Source organism: Artibeus jamaicensis, unplaced genomic scaffold (assembly GCF_021234435.1).
Source record: "Artibeus jamaicensis isolate MK-2021 breed Jamaican fruit bat unplaced genomic scaffold, CSHL_Jam_final scaffold_833, whole genome shotgun sequence".
Lineage (NCBI taxonomy): Eukaryota > Metazoa > Chordata > Mammalia > Chiroptera > Phyllostomidae > Artibeus > Artibeus jamaicensis.
Genome location: NW_026522056.1, coordinates 13,197,783 through 13,219,536, shown reverse-complemented (window position 1 = coordinate 13,219,536; position 21,754 = coordinate 13,197,783). Strand labels below are relative to the sequence as shown.

The 21,754-nt window shown below is 45.1% G+C and overlaps 1 protein-coding gene and 1 pseudogene across 1 annotated transcript in view; both read left to right on the top strand.

Moving 5' to 3' along the window:
- The first annotated feature begins 245 nt into the window (after positions 1-245).
- Positions 246-1,305, top strand: LOC119036913 (probable ATP-dependent RNA helicase DDX5; annotated as a pseudogene).
- Positions 1,306-4,933: 3,628 nt separating this feature from the next.
- The window catches only part of NRG1 (neuregulin 1), a 951,241-nt gene continuing 934,420 nt past the window's right edge, over positions 4,934-21,754 (top strand). Inside the window, exon 1 of the mRNA XM_037128897.2 lies at positions 4,934-5,666. Within this exon, the coding sequence (XP_036984792.2) occupies positions 4,934-5,666 (733 nt within the window). The remainder of the gene's footprint in view (positions 5,667-21,754) is intronic.

Genomic DNA, 21,754 nt, shown 5'->3' with positions numbered 1-21,754 from the left:
AAGCTTATGCCACATACTTTCAAGAAACTGCCAGAGGCAACTTGTAGAATCCCGGAATAAAGAATATTATGAACCTTACTCATTTCCCCCTGTCTCTAGGCGAGCAGCTTCGGCTCCTATCATGGCCGCCTGTCCTCTGTTGCCACCTTGGCAAGACTTCACTGTTGCCAAAGCCACTTCCAGGTGTGACTGGTCACACCTGATTCTCTGCACTTCATTCCCTGCCAATCGCAACCACTGATGCCATGTCGGGCCATTGGAGTGACAGAGAGCCTGGCTGGGGTGGAGGGTTTGGTGCACCTCAATTTGGAGGAAGTAAGGCAGAGCCTTTATCAGGAAAGAAGTTTTGTAAACACCAGGGAGAATTTTTATTAAGAACTCCCTGTTTTGGCGAGGCACACAGAGCAAGAGGGGGAACCATACAGAAGAAGTGAGGAAATTAAAGTTGGAGGCCACAACTGTCCAGAGCCTGTTCTGAATTTTCATGAAGCGAACTACCCTGCGAGATGTCATGGGCATGACTGCAAGGGAGGACTTTACTGAACTCACTGCCACTGAAGCTCAGGGATGGCCAGTGGCTCTAAGTGGGTTGGATATGGTTGGAGTAGCACAGACTGCATCTGGGGAAACTTGTCTTACTTGCTGCCTGCCATTGTCCCCATCCATCATTAGCTACCGCTAGAGGTAATGGGCCTATTTGCTTAGTGGTCAACTCAGGAACTGGTCCAACAGGTGCAGCGAGCAGCTGAATACTAAAGAGCACGCCGACTGAAGTCTACGTGCATCTATGGGGGTGCTCCCAAGGGACCCAAAATATGTGGAAACCTGTATCGCAACACCTGGAAGACTGACTGTGGGAAAACAAATCTGAAAAAACCCCACCTACTTTGTCCGTGATGAAGCATGCTGGATATGGGCTTTGAACCCCCAGTAAGGAAGATGGTGGATGAGGTGAGACCTGACAGGCGAACCATGATGTCGAGTGCAACTTGGCCAAAAGACGTAAGACAGCTTGCTGAAGGTTTCCTGGGAGACCGTGTGCATGTAAAACACTGGTGCCCCAGGACTGAGGGTGAACCACGAGGTTCTTCAGACTGTGGATTTGTGTCATGACGCAGAACAGGATGAAACACTTAGTCGTCTGATGGAAGATGACACCAATGAGAAGGAGAACAAAACTATTGTTTTTGTTCAATCCAAAGGAAGATGTGATGAACTTACTAGAAAAGGAGGGGAGGCGGGTGGCCTGCCATGGGTATCCATGGTGACAAGAGTCAACAGGAACATGACTGGGTTCTAAACTAATGCAGAATCCAAAAAGCTTCTATTCAGATTGCAGGCCTGCAGAGGGCTAGCTTGCTTGTGTGTTTGTTTTCCATGTCACAGTGAAGTATTGGTGGCAAGGCCCCATCATGACAATTGGAGGACTTGAGAGGGATGGAGGGCCAGTGCTTCCAGTCAGCGGGAGAGATGGAAATCCAAAAGTGTGCCAGCGATCTTCAGAAGGCAGAAACCACAGCTCCTAGCGTAAACTGTGCTCTTTGGAGGAAAACGTGGGAGCTGTGCTTCCAATTCGCTGCCACGGCATTTCTCCTGTCCCGTGCTCTGCATGACTACTGTGGTGTACTGTTGTTTCAGACTATTTACCGTGGTCTCTGAGTCTTTGCATTTCATGGAGTTTGCCAAAATGTCAAAGAAATATTTCCAAACTTCAATGTTCAATATAATTTTTGTTCAAGTTTGAAATGCAGAAGGCAGCTTTAAAAGGTACTGAGCCTTTTACAAGTCGGGCGTTCTGGCACAGGAGCTTGACTGCAGGAGCAACTCCCCACACTTGGAGGGAAGAGAGAGCAATGCTTTCAAAGTTCCTCCCTCACTGACACAGTACTCATTATGTCAGATCTGCCAGAGAGACACACGCTCTCACGTGAATCCTGGCTTCTTGGAAGCGACTGCCTAGACACAGTGTATGAAAGCAACTTTGGGGGGACAGGTATGTTTTTCTTGCAGTTGCAGTTGTAAGGTTAAGGTCTTGGCAAGACAAGCGGTGTGGGCAGAATCCTGGACTTCCGACGAGTGTGCGATGCAAAGGACCACGCACATTTTTGTTTAAAGGTCCTCCAAATGAGCACATGAAGAGGCTGCTATGAGCCTTCAAGGGGCCCTACTGCACAGCAGCATTCAGACGTCAGTTGATGATCTGTCAGGGCACTTGCTGATTTGGGAATGTGTTAGGGAATACACATCCTTTGACAGGCTCTATCAGTTGGTGGCTAATAAGACACAGATGATGTGTGCTTTCTCACCCCCAACCTCGATGGTATTCCTACAGGGAAAGGGTAACTATTTTAACTGTATTTTTTGCAGTACCTTCTTGGAAAATACAAGTGTGTAAGTTTTTATTTTTGGTCTGGCTGTCACAGTGTGCGAAACTCCATACATTCCTATTTTGCTACATGCCAACACCTTACAAATGTGGAAGATGGGAAATTTGTGATCGGTTATGACCACCCTAACTCCTCCGAAGATTATATTCATTGAAATGGAAAAACCGCTTGCAGCACCCAAACAGGCACAGCATATACTTTCTTTACACCTAATAACATGAAGCGCGTGAGCGCCCTCATCTCTGTGCTTTATGAAGCTAACCAAGCAATTAATTGCAAGTTGCTTCAGTTGGTTGAAGACTGAGGTTCACGTCGATCCAGGGGTAGAGAAGGCATGAAGGATGGCCATTGAAACAGGTAGTCTGGGAAAAAGAGGTGGGTTTAATACCTTTAGAAACAGGGAAAATTATGATAGAAGCTACTCTAGTCTGGGTAAGAGAGATCTGGGGGTCCAAAACCCAGAATGGTGTTAACAGTGCTCCATAGTATGCCAATGGGAGCTTTGGAAGTAATTTTGTGTCTGCTGGTATATAGACTTACCAGAACGGTTACGATAGCACTCAGCAGTATGGAAGTGGTGTTCCAAATACGCACGATGGCGTGAACCAACAGATCCTGCAGCTGCAGCTGCCCTGTGATTGGTTGGCTATCCAGTGCCAACAGAATATTTTCAATCAGACTTCAGAAGCATATGTAAATGTTTGTGTTGCACAATTGCTCTTTGTATTGTGTGTTATCAGACAGGATAGTTATTTAAGAAACAGGAGAAATTGAGAAATGACTGCAGTGCAGCAGTAATTATGGTGTACTTTTTTGCTTTTTAAGTTGGATAATTCTCTACATTCCTGAAACAATTTTTAGGGTTTTTTTTTTCTGTGCTAGAAAATCCAGGCCATGTTTTCACAAAATGAAATTCAAAGTGATTTGAAATACAATGAATGAAGGCACTGCATGGCTTTCCAAAAAATATTTGAAGACCCCCCCCCCCAAAAAAAAGACTATTATGGAACACTCTTAAGTGCTTTTAAAATCTTAAATTCTCACAATATGGACCTATTGGCCATTGAATAACTTCAACCCAGTTTTATTAGGTCATTGAATATATATATATATATTTTGCCGTAAAAGAGCCTAAGGGAAATATTTTGCTTTAATTGCTAAAAATGTGTTCTTTTTCTGTTGAGTGGTACTTGCTTGAAAAGAACATCTTTGGGAGACGATGGATTCTTGTTTTTAAAGTAGCTCCTTAAATTTTACAGGACAGGTGGTGGAATAGGGGGAGGATGGAGTGGGGTGGAGTTAGTGTGGGGGGCCGGTATTCAGACGGAGCATCTGAATTTAACCCACAGCTTCCTCACGTCTGGGATGTTTTGCTCCGGTAGCCATTTAATGTCATTTCTTTCTGAAGTGCCTAGTTGACAAAGTGCCATAAACTTTACACAACACGGCCTTATGGAGCAACAGTGCTCATGTCAGTGGTGCCACACGTCACACAGTCACGGCGAGCAAGGGATTTCAGCCAAAGGGAAGGCAAGGGCGCCCACGACTGAAGTGTCACAGGAGACTGGAGTGAGCGCGGTGTCATACCTGGAGTGCCCGCTGTGCGTTCGGAGGAGAGTGAGCAGGAGAAGTTGCTTAATTGCTGCTAGTTCCCTGTGAACATGTTGCTCCCTTTGACTCTCTAATAACCAGTTCACCCAAAACTTTTGTGAAGCGGTGACCCGCATCTGCTGTGTCCCCCGGTCCTCACCCGCCCCCGCCCCCCCACGCCGCGTCTGGGCTAACAGGTCCCGATTACCGAAGCGTCACCTCTCACTCCCCAGTCAATCTGCGCAGCCCACTCGGACTGCAGCCTGTCTGCCGCCTGGCCTCCCACTGCAGCACCCGGGGCAGCGGAGAGGGAGGCGGCGCGCAGGGCAGGGAGCACCCAGGAGGACCGACTCCGGCCTCGGCATGGGCACGGCGGGCGCGGGGCGAGTTCGCAGCTCAGGTAAACAGGCTGGCGCGGCGCAGGGCGCTGCCGCCGCGGCCGCCCCGCGATTTCCAGGCACGCAACTCCGCCTCCAGGGCGCTCGCCCTGGCGCGCCGCTCGCCCAGCCGCTCGCTCGCAGCCTCAGCAGCCGCCGCAGCATCACTTCACACAAAGGACTGTTACCCGCCGAGCAGCTCCGCCACCTCCGCGTCCTCCTCCAGTGACGGCAGCCCCGACAGCAGGGTTCGGGCGCGGCGGCGGCGCCCGGAGGACCTGTCACTCCCAGCAACCCAGGAGGTGGCAGCGGCTTTTTTTTCCCCATTTGCTTTAATTTTTTACCCTTATACCTCTTCGCCTTTCTGTGGTTCCACCCACCTCCTCCCCCCCTTCCTCCTCCTCCCCCAGCTCCTATAAACAACTCTCCTACACCACCCCCCCAATAAATAAATAAAAGGAGGGGGTAAGGGCGGGAGAAGTGGGGGGGTGGGGGAGAGGAAAAGGGAGGCAGGGCAGCGCAAGAGAGCGAGGCAGAGTCCGAATCCAGACAGTCCGGAGTCCGCGCGCACCTCGCACCATGAGAGGGCAACGCGCCCCGCACCGCTCCGAGGGTGCCAGCCCTGGGGCCCCGCGGCCCGGCCGCGCCGCCCGCTCTTCGCTGCCGCTGCCGCCGCTGCTGCTGCTGCTGTGGACCGCGGCCTTGGCGCCGGGGGCGGCCGCCGGCGACGACGCGGTTCCCGCGGGGGCCTCGGTGTGCTACTCGTCCCCGCCCAGCGTGGGCTCGGTGCAGGAGCTGGCTCAGCGCGCCGCGGTGGTGATCGAGGGAAAGGTGCACCCGCCGCGGCGGCAGCAGGGGGCACTCGACAGGCAGGCGGCGGCGGGCGAGGCAGGGGCGTGGGAAGGCGAGCGTCAGCTGCCAGCCGCTGGCCCGGGAGCGCTGGGGCCGCGCGCCCGGGATCCGCTGCCCACTGCCAACGGGACCGTGCCCTCCTGGCCCACCGCCCCGGCGCCCAGCGTGGGCCCCCCGGGGGAAGAGGCTCCCTATCTCGTGAAGGTGCACCAGGTGTGGGCGGTGAAAGCCGGGGGCTTGAAGAAGGACTCGCTGCTCACCGTGCGCCTGGGCGCCTGGGACCACCCCGCCTTCCCCTCCTGCGGGAGGCTCAAGGAAGACAGCAGGTACATCTTCTTCATGGAGCCCGACACCAACAGCAGCAGCCACGCGCCGGCCGCCTTCCGAGCATCTTTCCCCCCTCTAGAGACTGGCCGGAACCTCAAGAAGGAGGTCAGCAGGGTGCTGTGCAAGCGGTGCGGTAAGTCCCGCGCCCCTGGGGCGTGCTTTGGCCCGGGCGAGCGGGGAGGTGGCGAGCGGAGCGCGGCGGGCGCACTCCCGGGGTTCGACGGCCGCGGAGCAGATGTGGTCTTGCAAGTTCAGTTTCGGGGTCGCAGACTTATCTAAGCGAACCTCAAGAGAAGGAGGTTTCGCCGATTGAATTCCACGGGCAGCGCCTTCTCCAGTTCCCTGTTTTCTAGGCTTTGCCATGGATGGAAGCTCAAGTTTGGTATTTGTTTGGGCCGCCTGAAACTTTTTAATCCCTTGGTTTTGTTCACCAAGCAGAATGAAAAAGGCCCGTTGCTTTCTCCTGAGTACAGTATTGAACTTGGCTTTGGTTAGAAACTGCTGAGTGTGGGCCGCCTTTGTGGTGCTTTTTCTTTGGAAGAAGAAGGGTGAGTTCAACAGGGTTTTCACACCTGGCCTTCACTTGGGAGTCCTGAGTGGCCAGAGGCTTGTGTCTGCAGAGAGACGGACAAGGAAAGGACAGCGCGCTGAGATTTCTGTACATGCGGCAGGTTTGGGTGAACTCCACCTTCAACAGATAGGTGTAATCTGTCCCCTTCGAATGTGTGAGGAGTATAAAGTTGGTGGGTTGTGTATGTGTGTGTAAAATTCTTTCAAGCATTGTTGTTTTCACAGTATTTCGGTTTGGAGTCTATTTTGGCACGGGCGTGAATCAGAACAGATGAATGTAATTATGGAGCTTCACGTGTAGGCCCTGAAGAATTTTGGGAGATGAGTTTACAGTCGATTTCCCAGACCTTTTCGATTTACCACTGATAAGTGGTCTTTCCATGGCTCCTTAATATGGATCATGTGTGAGAAATTAGCTGCTAATTGCATTTTTGAGGTAGCGTTACATTTATAAAATAATTCCTAGGTTCTAACTATCTGTATAATTTCGAGATTATCACATCATCACGAAAACAGAGCAGAGTTTCTTCTCAAACCCCAAATTAACATGATTACACGTCACAAATTCCAATGTGCGTAACAGCTTCTTCCTGGGTCTTTATCTGAGAGATGGTTATGTTAATTGCATGTTTTTTTTTTTACAAAGCTCAGCATCATGCTGTGGTCAGTCTGCCTGAGATGCAGAGTGTGTCAGTTCCTTTAAACTTGTATCTGAGATGGCTAATAATGTAAATTTCTAGTTGGCATTTGTGGTGCTGCTAGCCTGCAGTTAATTAACATCTAATGATTCGGTTTTGATGACAGGAAAGAGCATTGTTCACCCACCGTCTCCTGGTCTGAACACTGCACTTTGGGCTGGAGGGACCTGTTAAGACTGCACCACTGGGTGGACAGAAGCTGTTCGCAGGCGGTGGTGCTGAAGGAAGCTGAGTGACGTTGGGATTCCCTGGGTCTGGCTGATAGATGTCACTGTAAAACTTGGGACACGCTCTGCTGGGAGTTGTCTTATTAGGGAACACAAAAGCTCCACACCAGTGTACCGCAGCGTTTGTTACTGTGTTACAGAATCGGAAACAAAACCTTTTTAAAGCCATGCCATGGTCCCATGGCGAGGTTTTATTATCTGTAATTCAGGGAGGATTTTGCCTTTCCCCAAACCATATGGGCTGTGAATCCTTTACTGTACATGGTGGGAAGTCAATCTAATAAAGGGGATTGTAGTTGGCACTGATGCTTAGGATTCGGGGTGTTACTAGATTAGCAACGGTGTTGGACTGTTTGCTTCTTAACTGGAAATAAATGTTGGGCTTCAGGGGTAAAGTTCTTATAAGTGAAATGGAAAAATCATGTTGTCTGGGGGAATCCTATCCTGTTTTTGCACTTCTAAGGCAAAAAACTTTCACCGAAGGTAGTTTTCCTCTTTTGTTCTGATAATGAAAAGAAACACATAGTTGTAGGTGTGGCATGCCAGGCAAAGCAGAGTTTTGTTTTTTTTTTAATGAACTGGGAATTTCTCTGCTTGTAATTGAGGAGATTAGGAAATCATGGGGCTACTGCTCTAGGTTTGTGTTATTATTGTATATGTTGGTAATTTTAGTGTTATGTGCTTTAAAGTAGACTATCGCTTGAAAGGTTAACTAATAGGAGTAGCTAAGGACTAACTGAAATCCTGCTGAGAGTTTCTCTTGAATGTTTATAGACACAGTAGCTACTGTAACATTGTAGGATAAAAGTAAATAATGTATGCTATTTTAAAGGCTGTACACATAGTAGATCCGCACTTGTAATGTTAGGGGTAAAAGTGTGTGGGGACTTGTGAATTTGCCTTGTTTTATGGTCACAGTTGACAGTGTCATTCAGAACCTACCAGGCAAAGGAACACAAGCAATTGGGAAAAAATATACAGAGAATAGGGGCTGGTTTGTCCTGGTTGAGCTGCTTCTGTGCACTTTTTGTCAGAAGATTTCAAGGGCAGAGAAGGAGCAGAGGGTTCTTATCTAACAACAGGAAGCTGCCCTGGGGGTGTGATGCTGGTGTTCCCTCCTGAGCCCTGATGTGATGCTGGAGAGCCACTGTGGCAAAGTCGTTCTGAGCTCTCATCCCCAGGGGAACAGTTTCCAGCTCCCTTGTATTCGGCTGCAGCGTTGTGTTTTTGCAAGTTGCTCACTAGTGTAGAACCACACATGCAACAGATTAGCCTTAGCATTGAGCTGATAGGAGTCTTCCCTGAGTGTTTTTTTTCCTCCCCTCATCTAAGCTAAACTCCTAAGTAGTGTCTGCAAAAAAAGAAGCTCTTCTCCGAAAAATGGATCTTTTGAAACAGAAACTGTTTAGAGTATTTTAGAAGACAACCCAGAATTTCATAGCTTGTTTGCTTTATATTTGAAGTTTGTGTAAATTACACTTCCTTTACAGTTGTCTAAGTTCTTGCTAGCCTTTGCTTTTTCTCTTATTCATGGAATGAGCTGAGAAATGTGTCTAGGCTTTATATTCACCATCCCACAAAATAACTAGCCGTTCAATCAAATTTCTATTACACCAATCATTGTTCGAAGTGCCCTTTTTACTTTTCGAAGCATTTCTGTTATAATGGCAGAAGCTAATTTCCAACAAGGAGTAAAAATTTGGGTAAATAACATCTATAATTGGACCACACAAGATTTGTATGTCAGTTGTGTTCTTACAAGCCAATCTAATACTTGGTCTATCATATAGTATCTAATGTATCGATAATGTAAACATGTTTATTAAATATTTATGATAGTTTGGCTTTTTCTTATATCCTCAATAACTGTTTAATAAAGTGTGCTGACCTTATGGTGTTATGAACATGAGAAAAATGTTGGAATTTTCCAGCCAGCATTGAAGAAAATTATTCTTGATACAAGCTACATTAGGGAAGTAGCAATAGAAACAGATACAGCTTGACTGGTTATTTTTCATAAACACACATGCAAATTTAATTTCCCAAGTGTTTATGACTGCTCTCTTTAGAGTGCATAAATCTTACTTTCAAAAAGCTATCCTATATTTAAAACACTTCTTTCTGATGAGTAGCAAAACTGTAGTTTTGAGTATTTTTGTTTTAAAAAAATGAAACAAAGTTATTTGGAAAAACAACCCCTTAGAGTAAAAATATTTTAGGAAGGGAATTTAAATATCTGAATTAGGATATTTTACAAGCACTAGGGGATGGTTCTCATCCATTGTGGGGAATATCTTACCATATGTCTTAATGTGTTAGGTAAGGCCGGGAAGCTTCAGTAGCACTGAGGGTCAAAACCGTGAGCCGCGCTCCTGCTGGCCTGTATATTTATAGCAAATGAGAGCAAAAGACGTGATTGGGTGGGTTAATGCCCTTGTCAAATGTGATCTATTCATTGTTTAGGAAATCTTTGCTTCAATGTCCATTTCTTTCCTGTTATTTTTTAAAATTATAAATGTAACATCTTTTAAAACCTATTTTGGAATTTAAGTGACAATATATGAACTGGCCAGATGTCCAAAGATGCTCACACTCCCATCTGCCCCTTAGTACTTGGTCATCCTTGGGGTTTTTTGTTTGGTTGTTTTCGATATGCTCAAATGGTACCAAAACTTTATCTCTGTAGATAGCTCTTACTGAATGGGTATTTTGATTAGCCTTGTAGAAATAAATGATAATAATGAAAACAAAAAGACCACTACTACTCATTACTATATAATAAGTAGTAGTGGTAAGGATTTATTGACTGTTACATTGATGGGAAGTACGTAATGAAAATGGGATATACTGGAAACAGATGATGGAAATGTAGGGCTCTTGCTGACTTAACGCAGTTTGCTACCAAAAATAACAGTGTAACATGCCTCAGTCAACATTTTCATGAGAAAATAAAGTTTAATTTTTAATGTTCTTATTTTTAAATAACAGACATGGCTTCAGTAGAGTTTTCTATTCGTGTGTGAGTGCTCTGGGTTTGGGTAACACGTGTTACTTTGTGCTCTTACGTTATCACAAATAACTTAAAAATAAAGTAACATTCTGAATGATTGCCCTACATACTCCCCCACCAATGTCGGCCCCTTTATAATACTTGAACAACTGATTAGTGACACATACATCCTCTTATACCGTTAAATCTAGAGTTGGATTGTTTGAGGATTTAAATAGTTCTCAGAATACGGACTTAAGTGTTACTGAGTTAAGGGCTAGTCAAGAGCTTTGCTTTCATATTGTTTAGTGCATGTGAGGCAGTTCTGTTTCTGAGGGTTACCTCCTGCTCTCCATCCCCAGATGACCCATCCAGGTTGAAGTACATAAAGTAAAAGACATTTCGGTGAAGTTAATGCAAAATAACTCCCCCCAATATAGACTCGCCATCCCGAAATCCGAGAGAGAGATATGTAGGTGGTAGTCTACGTTATTACTATTTTTTATTCTTCAAGAGACCCAGGATCTTTTTTCCATGGCTTGGTTCACCCCATTAGTACTTAGTAAAATTTATGTATTTTTTTCCACAGTAACTAAAAACAAGCAAACAAAAACAAAGAGAAGAGATTTAGTTCACTCACGGCTCGCACGGTATGTGGGAGACAGTCCTAACAGCTCCTAGTTCAGGTTTCAAAGGTGTTGTCCTTCCTGTTTTCCCGTGAGGCCCCCACAGCGGAAGGCTTAGGTCGATGTGAGTGGATTCACGCGTGGATCTCAGGCTATGAGAGACCAAAGTGGATGATTGCTGTTCCTCGTCACACTGACGAGTCCTTCTCTTGACACCTTGGAATCAGCTGTCCGGGTCCAACTACGACCGAAAACGAGGTCTTAGACCACCAGCCTCTGGAAGTGGATGGTGTCTCAGTTCCTGGCAGGCTTTCTGTCCATCCCAGAGGGACAGCAGTGGTAACCTCAGCTGCATCTCTGCCTCAGAGGCCTTGCCCTCCAGAGCCCGAGGCCCTGGCTTTGGGGATCCGCCCCAGTGCGCCATGGGAAAGCAGCTCAGAGTGGTGCGTAATTCCAGAGCTGGTGGCCAGATTTCGGAGGCAACGTCGGGCCAAGAGAACCTACAGGACAGAATCATTTCTTTCTTTCTGCTCTGCTTTGCCTGAAGTATGTGAGCTGAACTGAGCCCGGCACAAGGGGACATGCCTGAGGAGGGCACTAGAGTCTTGGCAGTGGGTGTATCTGGGAGCCCAAGGCAAGGGCAGCAAGACCTAAGGGAGGTGCCACATGGTCTTTGTGAATTTGGAAAGCCCTCAGCAGTAACACTGTCATCCCAACTGTTGTCTCTAATTTGGGGACTCCTGTTGAGGCAAAGGAAGCTAAGACATTGAGGGACTAACTAGAACCATGGGGTTATAACTACCACCCATTGAATTTCTTTTTTGCCTCTTTGTTCCACACACATAACTTGATTGCTATGTGTAGATTACATGTCTGTTCTATAATTAATTAAGTGAATAAAGAATTAAAGCCCCCCTCCCCCCGCCCGGCTCATTATATAGCGGCAATCAGTGTTTTAGGCTGCATTCTGGAAGGAAAGGAAAAAACTCTTTTCTGATTGTCAGGTGGTGAGATGGATGTGCACAGGAAGTGGCATTTGGAGCCGTTCCGGAACACCATTTCCTTCTCTTACCACCAGAGCCTCATCTCTGCATCCACCACTGGGCTTCGGAGAAAGGCCGTTTAATTTCCTAAAATGTGTGTCTCCTCAGTTATTTATGGACATCATTTATGCTGGGGAAAAAGAGCTTTCTGAAGTCATTCCAACTCATGTTGGGTGCAAGATGTCAGTACTCAGAGATTCTCTTTTCTTGACCCCCACACAGGTATTAACTATCTCAGCCTGATAAATTCGATTTTTTTTCGATGAAGATAGCAGAGTTCTACTTCTACCCCTAAGGAGCACTAAAAAAGATTTTGGATGAGTTACTTTTCACTCTTTTTTGCCCTTGTTTTTCACGTCTCGTCAGCCCTTGGTTAGGCTGCGGGTGGGATGGCAGTGTCCATCTGGACTCTGGTGAATAATGAGACCCTCCCCCTCCACGTCCTGAGTCGGCCCTGGAGACACTGGGGGTGGGGATGCGTTATCAGCAGCAGCATTTTCTCTCCCTGCAGGGAGTGTCCTGGCTGCACCTCTGTAGGGCACATGGAAGCTGGCTACCAAGGGGGAGAAGGACGGCTGTGTTGGCTTCCGACAGAACTTGTCTCGAGATTTCACCCTTGGGAGGCGATTCTGGCCACTAGGGCTCTTTGGTGACTGCTGGGTGGGACAGGTTCAGCTCAGAGTGGACATGCTCAGTGTCGTCCTGTCGCCAGCACAGAAAGGTCGCTGCGGTGCACTTGCCCAGGGGCTCCACTTCTCTGCCAGCCAGGGCACCCGTGACATGCCCTTTCCCCCACTGTCCTCTTGCCCACCGCTGGGAGCACCCACATCTTGTTCTCCGAGGCACTAGCAACTTTTCTCTCATCGGAGTGAGGATTTCATTAAGAACTGTAACATTTTGGAAGATAGCCCTATCTGGTGAGCAGTTTTTTCTCCCCAAATTTTGTGATGACATAAAGTTTACCAATGTAATCATTTTTAAGTATGCAGTTTAGTGTCATGGAGTATAGGTAAACCATTGGGCAACCTTCAGCTTCATCCCTCTCCAGAACTCTTTCATCTTCTCAAACTGAAACCGCATACCCATTAAAGAAAAACTCCTCATTCTCCCCTCCTCCCAGCCCCTGGTAACTACCATTCTCCCTAAATTGCTCAAGGACCTTGTATAAGTGGCAACATACAATCATTGCCTTTTCGTGACTGGCTTATTTCATTCAGCACAATGGCTAAGATTCACTCATGTTTTAGCACGTGTCAGGGTTCCCTTTTCAAGGCTGGCTAATATTCCCTTGTGTGCACATACGTGGTATGCTGATCCGTTCATCGGTGGGCACGCAGGGTGCTTTCACCTTTCGGCTGTTGCGAATAATGCTGCTGTGAGCCGGGTTGTACAAATAACTGTTCAAGACCCTGCTTTTAGTGATTTTGGGTCTGTACCCAGAAGAGGAATTGCTGGATCAGATGGTAATTCTATGCCTAATTTTTTGAGGAACGACCATCCTGTTTCTCACAGCACCTGAACCATTTTTCATTCCCAGCAGCAAAACGCGAGGGATCCTGTGTCTCCGCATCCTCGCCAATGAGCGCTGTTCTCCGTTGTTTTGATAATAGCGATCCTAATGGGTGCGAAGTGGGAGTGAGCAGTTTCGTGTCTTCTCTTCCAATGTAGTGCCTCTACTTATTCTGGCATTAATAAGGGCAGAAGTTCTTGGAATAATACAGAGGTGTTGATCTATTCAGCTTTTAATTTATCCGCCATTTAGGCTCCTGAATCTGAAGCCACCAAATGACAAAATTATAACAGGTAATGGCTTTATAAAAAGACCAATAAAAGGTTTAAAGAGCAAATTTACATATACATAAGGGCATGTTTTTCTAGTCACATTGCTATTGATGTGGTTCAGAAAGTTACCTTATCACACTTGGATTAGTATCAGTCTTTTAACTGATTTTACTTATTTATTGATTTTTCCTTTTTTAAAAAAATCTCCCTTCCTGTATTCTGTCCTCTACTCCAAATCACCGTCCATTTTAACGTTGCCCTGGAGGATGAGTCATTCTAAAATACTAAATTTTATTGCAATTCTTTCCTGGCTCAGAAACTTTCAAAGGGTGCATCATAGTTAGGTCTAGATCCCAAACATTCAGTGACCTCCTGGAGTCCACATGAAATCTAATCTTTCTCATTTTTACTACAGGAGTGCTTTCCTCTAGTCCGTAGCATTAACTCCATGAACAAGCCACACACTTCCCCAACCCTCCTGTTCATACACCTGCCCTTTCCTCCGCCGCATCTCCTTCCTCCCTCGTTTCTGCCCCTGGACACTCTACATCATTTTCAGGGCACGGCTCCCACCCTATTGCTTCCATGGCGGCCCTAGTGATGATCCTTGAACACAGAGCACTTTTGCTGTATACTTGGTATATGTGGTGCTATTACAAACTTTCCTCATATCATTTTGTGTGTGTGTTTTTTAACTGAAGTATTTAAAAATATTCCGGATGTGGCTGTGTCTTGCCTCACCCAGTAGGCCACAGTGTCCTTGTGGTCAGGCACTCGGAGTGTGCTCAGCTTATTCACAAATGGAAAGTGCCCCATCTTCAGAGTCAGAACTCTCTCCATTCCTAGCTTTGCAGCTTGGTACCTGTGTGGTTTGGGGTGCATCACCTTGCTTCTTTAGTGCAAAGCGAGAAGGTAGAGCTGACGTGCTCTTTGCAGTCCATTCCAAGTGCATCTGGTCCTCAACCCAGAAAGGACCCAAGTTACAAACCACATCTGCTCCTGCAGCTTGTTGTGTTTCCCTTTGCTCTCATGTTAGCGTTGTTCTAAGGACAATAATCTCAGAACATCAACTGTGGAACTTTTAGACGATTCGAAAGAAGGAGTGAGAGAGCTTAATGAGAGGGAGGAGAACATGCCTCCTTCTTTCTCCGAATCTTCTTACCACCATTGCCCTTTTGTGTCATTTTCTACTGTCTAAATACTAATTTATTTGTATTCATGAACATCATCGAGAAGCAAATGCCACTGTTTCTGCAGGCCTGTTGTGGAAATTAGAAAGTATGAGTGATCGATTCATCCACAACTGTAAGCTTAAAAAGCAAGACAGTTCAGTCATTTGTTTTAATAAAACGATGGAAGATTCAAAGAGTTTTACTGTGAATTTTCACTACTCTGAAAAATGTCAGTCTGGCACTGTTTTGGTTCTAACAATCAGCCCTGATGTGGGAGTAGATGAAGCCAGCCCAGAGAGCAGCGGGAGCGTGGTCCAGGTGATGGCCCCAGTTCTGCTGATGGCTGGGAGAGGGTTCCATCCTGAATGCGGGCTCGGGTCATGAGAGTTTCTTTTCCAACTCATGGTTCTCGTGATTTGAGAAAGAAAGAGGTATACTTTCATCCTTTTGTGAGTAGAGCGAGCAATGCAGAAACAAGTTCTTGACTGAGGAATACTCCGCTCTGACTTTACTGCACACAGAAGCCCTGGCCATGCCACAGGGGCCCCGAAGGGCAGGGCAGGACTCAGGTGGGCTCCGTCTAGTTTTATTTTATCCTTCCGTTTGGCCTCCCTAAGCCCCTGGTGAGTTCGTCTCATCCAGGAGATCCCATGCTGCTTATAAATTGTGGTTCCTAAATCCATATCTAGCCCAACCCAATTTTTTGGCTCCAGATCCGGACATCGAAGTACTTACCAAATAATTCATCTAAGTGTCCTGTAGACACTTTGTGTTAAACATTTTAAACAGTGTCTCACCATCTCCCCTGCCAGTTCATCTATATAACAGGGAAATCACTACCACTACTACTGTCGTAATCAGTACTGTTGCTACCAGTGGTTTCCTTGATTGACAGCTGCTTCTGTGCCAGATAGAGTAGTAGGTGCTGCTATGTATCCAGTTAATCCCTCACCATATAATAGTGCCAATGTCTTGATTTTTCAAAACCAGGAACCTCTTCTCCTGCCACAGATCAGGTTAGTAATCAGATCCCATTGATTCTGCCTCCTAACATGTCCCACATGCCTCCCTTCTGCCCCGACTCCATTGCGTCTGTAGTACCTCTTCTTACTGTAGTGGGGACAGCATCTTATCTTGGCTCATGGATTCTTCTTTTCCTAAGTCCATTCTCTATGCTGTCCCTCGGGTGATGTTTCTGAAACAGAAAAGATCATACTATACTCTTGCATAAAGCTCTGGACTCCTCAGAATGGCACAGAAGGTCTTTCAACTTTTGTCCACGTGTTCTTGTCCAGTTCCTTCTCCAGCTTGGAACCCCATGCCACACCGATGGCATTGCTCCACATGTACCAAATGGCTTCAGGGCTCTGTGCACCTGCACATATTGTTCCTTTTCCCAGAAGATTGGGTAAGTAAAGCTGTAGAGATAGATGATACATTATTCCATAGTCCTAAGAAACGTTGGGGTAGAAGAAAGTATAATGACTTAGATATGTTTTTTGTACATTGTCACATGGAAAGGAGTTTTATGTAATATGTATGTGATTACTTTTATCTACCTAGCAATAATTTGCTTACCTCATCAATCTGTCTGTCAATCTAAAGAGAAATAAAAGTCTAGAAAGTTCAGTAACAAAACGTTAACAGTTGGGCATTGGAATTATTGATCCTTAGAATTTTCTTCACTTTGTTTTTCCAATGAATGTGTATTACTTTTGAGCAAGGAAAAGCAGTAAGTGCTATTTTTAATAGAAATACTGATTTTTTTCAGAAGGACCAAGTCTTACTTAAGGGACTTTGCTCCTTTAGAATATTGCCTTTCTTATAGTATATGTATTGGGGTAGACTGACTGCTATAACAAGTGGTACCCCAAATACATAATGGCTCAACTGCAATCATTTATTTCTGCTCAGTGAGTGGACAGTGCATGAGGTGTTCTGGTCCTTCCTTTCCTCTGAAAGAGATCTGTGCTAACACCTGAGGCATAGCTGAACCTCACTTCAGACTCGATTGGTGGAAATAGGCAGGATTCCCATTTGTGATGGTCATTTTATTTTTGATGGCACAGATTTTCTCTGAAAAATGAACACATTTGCCTTCTGCTACCTCACGTGCAATGGCTATGTGCAGAGCAGACCGGAACAGCCATCTATGTTTATTGTCGTTGAATAGCACATTAACAGTGTGCTCATTCTAACGCTCAAATAAGCATGTTGTGGGTTAGTTTTGCAATAAGTATTTAAAGTTTAATGCTCACTCTGTCTGGTGTCATTGATACTGAAAATGCAGAGGGTCAGACCACATTCACTGTTTACTTTTCTGGAGTGTTAGGATGCCTTTTAGAGCTCCATGTTTAATAAATCATTTTGATACAGGGACTGTGGAGAAATATTCTGAGGCTTTATCACTGCTGACTTAATTGTGTTTCATGATGTACACTTCTTCTTGGTAGGATACATTAAAGTGGTTGGTAAAGCTGCCTGTGAAAGCAGAATTGTCAGGTTAAAGCTGCCTGGTGTAGTAAATGTATTGATGAGTAATCTTTCCACTGTTTTAATCACTTTTATTAACTTTTCAGTAGTTTTATTTCTAGTAACTTGCTAAATAATGGTCATTAGGTACTTAGTAATATTTCTTCTTACAATGCTGTTGACAAGTCTATGAAAATGATTAAGGTGCCAATATCATCCACCTGCTTCCTGTTAGCAAGACTCGTTGGTGATTTTGCAATCAGCTGGGTGGATGCTTGGATGTCCTTTGTGCAATGCACAAGGGAAGGGAACCAGTTCATGACATGTGAGCGGGCACAATGGGTTAGTGGGTTTGAAGCCGTGTAAAATAGTCTTTGGTGCATCTGTGTTATTGTTATTTTCTCTTTATTTCATTAAATATTGAGGATAAAAAGGGCACTTCAGAACTGAGTGTAAAATATAAACATGACACTTTGCTGTGTTCTTCTTCAGTTTCTCTTTGTCATGGGTCGTGTGGCTTTGTAAGGTCTTGAGTTCCAGGTGGCTGTAGGATGGCTTAAGGCATTGCCTTATCTGCAGGTCAATCAGGGGACATATCTATTAATTAACCTAAAAGAATAAGAAGTTCATGATTAATTTACCCCTTATTCTTTCAATCAGTTTGTGTAGCCCCCAAATCCTATTTCTTTCCTCTTAGATTTAGACATTTCTGACATGTGAGAGAAATTGTAGGGGCCATTCTGTTGCTTAAATAAATTATGAGAATCATGAGAACAGTAGATAAAGGTAGGTACCCAATAGAAAAAGAAAATCAATGAGTATACTTTGTTAGTTTATTTGTTTGATAAATATTTATTGGGCAGCTTTTATTTACTAGTCTTTGCACTGATTTCTGGGATGATAGTGAGGTGATGAAGAAATCAGACATGGCCCTTTCTGAGCTAATAGGGTAGAAGGACAGGGAAGTTACACAAAGCACTGTATGATATGCATGCATTTACAATTGTCCTAAGATGTGTAAGGAAAAGTACAAGGCACTATGAGAACATGTAACAGAAGAATCTACGTTTGAAAGGTACAAGGAAGTCTTGTTGAGAAAGACAGTTCTGATGGGGGAGTAAGAGAGAGGAGGAGAGAGGGACATTGTCAGCCCCAAGAGAGTGATGAGGACCAGCAGAGAGGAGAGTCAGTGTGGAGGAGGCAAGAATGAGATCTGAGAGGTAAGGAAAAACAAACCTGCCGTTGTGGAATTTTTAGGATGCCAGCTCTTGTCCTAAGAGTGTGAGAAACACTGCAGGCTTTCGTTGGGTTGGCCAAAAAGTTCATTTAGTTTTTTTCATCAAATGAAAGACACACGTTTCATGTTCACTAATAACTTTATTGATTTGGACATTTTGAGCGTATTGGCTGTCTCCCATGTGGTATAACATTGATTGGTCTCAATGTCTCGATTTGATCAATATCAACTTCAGCTGGTCTACCTGATTGTGGCGCATCATCCAGCCAGTCTACATACTGCACAAATGTTTTCACGTTTCAGTTGCCAGTTTTACCTTTCTTGAAATAACAAAGCATAATATGCTGAGAATGTTGCATGTTTTTTTTCCATCTTCAGCATTAAAATGGCTACACAAAAATTCAGTTTTGGTGTGCTTTTTAAAAAATGCATGCTGATATGACAGTCATCATAATACAATCTAACAAAACTGTTTTGAATGAAGTTAAACACAACTAAGCACTACTAAAGCCATCTTATGGGGAAAAAACCCAAATGAACTTTGTGGCTAACCCCATAAATGTGGGAGTTATAAGATTTCCATTTTAAAAATGTCACAACTCATGTAGAGAATGGACTAGAAGGGACCTAGAGTAAATGCAGGGAACTCAGGTAGGGCTCCGGGTGAGACTGGGATGTGGTGGCTTGCACTGGCATGGCAGCAGAAGACATGAAGAAGCGTACGGTCTTGAGACTACTTTGGAGGCATCTTTCAGTCTTCGTTGTGAAGGGGGAGTGCTCATGGGGGGGGGTTGGGGAGGAGCATGGCTCCTGGGTTTCTGCATGAGCAGTTGTGTGGAGTGAGATGGAGAAAATTGCAGGAGAAGGAGGACTGGGTTCAGTTTGTTTTACGTTTGTCCAAATGGAAATGCCAAGTCAGCCCTTGAATGGGTTGGAGCTCAGAAGAGAAGCCTGGGTTGGGTGTATGAAGGTGGGTGTTTTAGACAAGGGCATGATATTCCTGTCTTCATGGAGTAGATGCAGTTGCTTAGGGCAAGTGGGTAGGGGATGAGGAAGAGTGGGTAGAAAGTGAAGCATGAGGAACAGTCACCTTTAAAGATGAGGCAGAGGAGGAGCTAGGGGATTCAGAAAGGCTGCAGTGATCAGTTGTGTCTGAGTTCCTAGAGAATCCTTTTGAAAGATGGGGAAGGGAAAGCCCAAAGCAGCGTTGCCTACTACTACTGCCAAACACTTTCCATTTAAAAGTGCTCATTGTTGGTAGCGATACGGAGGCCTTATAAAGCAGTTCTGGCCAACTGCTGCTGGGGGAGCCCAGACTGGGTGGGCTGAAGTTAGAGGCCAATCTGGATTGTTAAGATGGGGTTTTAGTAATATTTGGATTTATTTGAACATAAGTAGTAGGAAGCTCTTTTAAGAACCTTGAAGCTTTTGGGGGGCAGGCGTGGAGGTGGAAGAATGACTGTACTTGGGTAGTTTGTGTAAAGATACAATTTTCGTTTTAAAAATTATTAACTTGATTAAGCTAGGTATAGTGTTACCCAAGTGTTGCTGAGGGTCACATTTTATGAGTGTTTTTCCCTTTGGCTAAAAATTCTTTCCTGTGTTCCATGGAAGCCACTCTGATGACAAATTATTGTTCAAACTTTTCTTGACACAGCAACTTGAGAACCAACTGCTGTTTCTATAGTTGGTACCCAGGTCTTGAGGGAATTTAATGCATCACATCAATACTTGTGAAGTGACATCTATCAATCTAATTTAAACAAATATTTGAGTCAAAAGGTCCTTGGACTGTGTATTTGGTTGACACAGAGCCATTTTTATCTGAATCTATGACTGAGCATTTTAATGAGCCCCAGTCAAGAAGCGCAAAGTTATTATTCTGACAGTCACTGAATGCATTTTCCTGCCTGTCTATATAAAGACTTTTTATTGTCTAGTAAGCTGCTGAATTGATGCATTCATAGCTATTTGCATAAGGAGTTGGAAGCACCAATGGGAAGAATGGTTCTGAATTTCCTGTTTTCATTGGTTTACTTTCTGTGCAATAATAGTGTTTTCATATAAGGATTTTTTTTACCCTGGGTTTTCCTAATTTTAATACAGTATAAATATGCTAGAAGTCATATTTATGAAAATTGCATATTGTGATTCAAAGGAAATGGGGAAAAGGATGAAAAGGAAATCTCTAAAAGATAGGAAGAAAAACTGTGTCCTTCAGCCTCTGCCCCAGGCTTCTTGGTCCAGTTCATCATGGAGAACCATGGATAGGTTTTTGGACCTGATGTTTTCTGACCTGGGACAGACCAGTGGTTTGCAAAAATAATTTGTAGGTTAGAATGTGAAGATCCTTGGCCTAGCCTCCTGGAGGGAATAATCAATTTGGTTCAGGGAATCTACATTTTGGGCTATCGCTCCAGGTGATTGTGGCATGCACTTAGGTTTGGGAGTGCCTGGACTCTGCAGCCGCTAAGACGTTCTCAACTAATAAAGTCAAGGATTCTTGGGAAAGCCAAGAGATGGGTAGGAAAAGACAGAATTATACTTTACTGAGTTCTTATTATGTGCCGAGCATTTTTGCATGTTTTACCTCCTTTACTCCTTTACTCCATCTTGTGAGCTGTATCATTTTATTCCAGTTTTAATCTGAGATTCCGAAAGGTTTGCAGAACTTTAAAGGTCACACTGTGGCTGAGTGGCAGAGCCTTTATTTGCATTCATGTCATTTGATTTTCTCTGTTAGAACCACAACGAGGCAGGAACAGTGCCACCTGCTAGAAGTCTAGTCCTCTGTTGTCCCAGGTGACGTCATCTTGCCCTCTCCAGCGTGCTGGGCACCCGTCAGGAATGGTAAACTTTCCTGTTTCTCTTCAAAGAGAAACATGTCGGTGATTGGACAGGGACGACTGGGTGTCTTTTGAGAGTACTGAAGTCAGATCCCCTTGGACAAAACCAGGTCTTCAGCAGTCTGCAATGAATAAGCCAGGTTGTTGTGTCCAGAGATGACATTGTATCTCTAAAAGGTCATTGTCACCACATGTCAACATTCATATTTCTCCAGGAAGGGAATGAGACATGGCTGGGTCCAATGGGGGAAGACCTGGAGGCTGGAGTGGATTTAGCACACTGCTTAGGGGTCAGACGTTGGCTCCTAGACCTTCATGTGTCACTTGTGACCTTGAAAACATTGCTTGATGCTTCTAAACTTGATGTGAAATGAGAACAGTGTGTTTCTCTTAGCGATGAGTGTGGACTGAAGTAATAATAATGGGTGCACACACTTGCGTCACAGTATAAGTGCCCTATACATGTTAATTGGGAGGGCCCAGGGGTCGTCTCCATGGAGCCAACCAGAGGCAGGGAGGCTACAGTGTAGCTGGGGACATGGAAGGAAGTAGCGTTAGA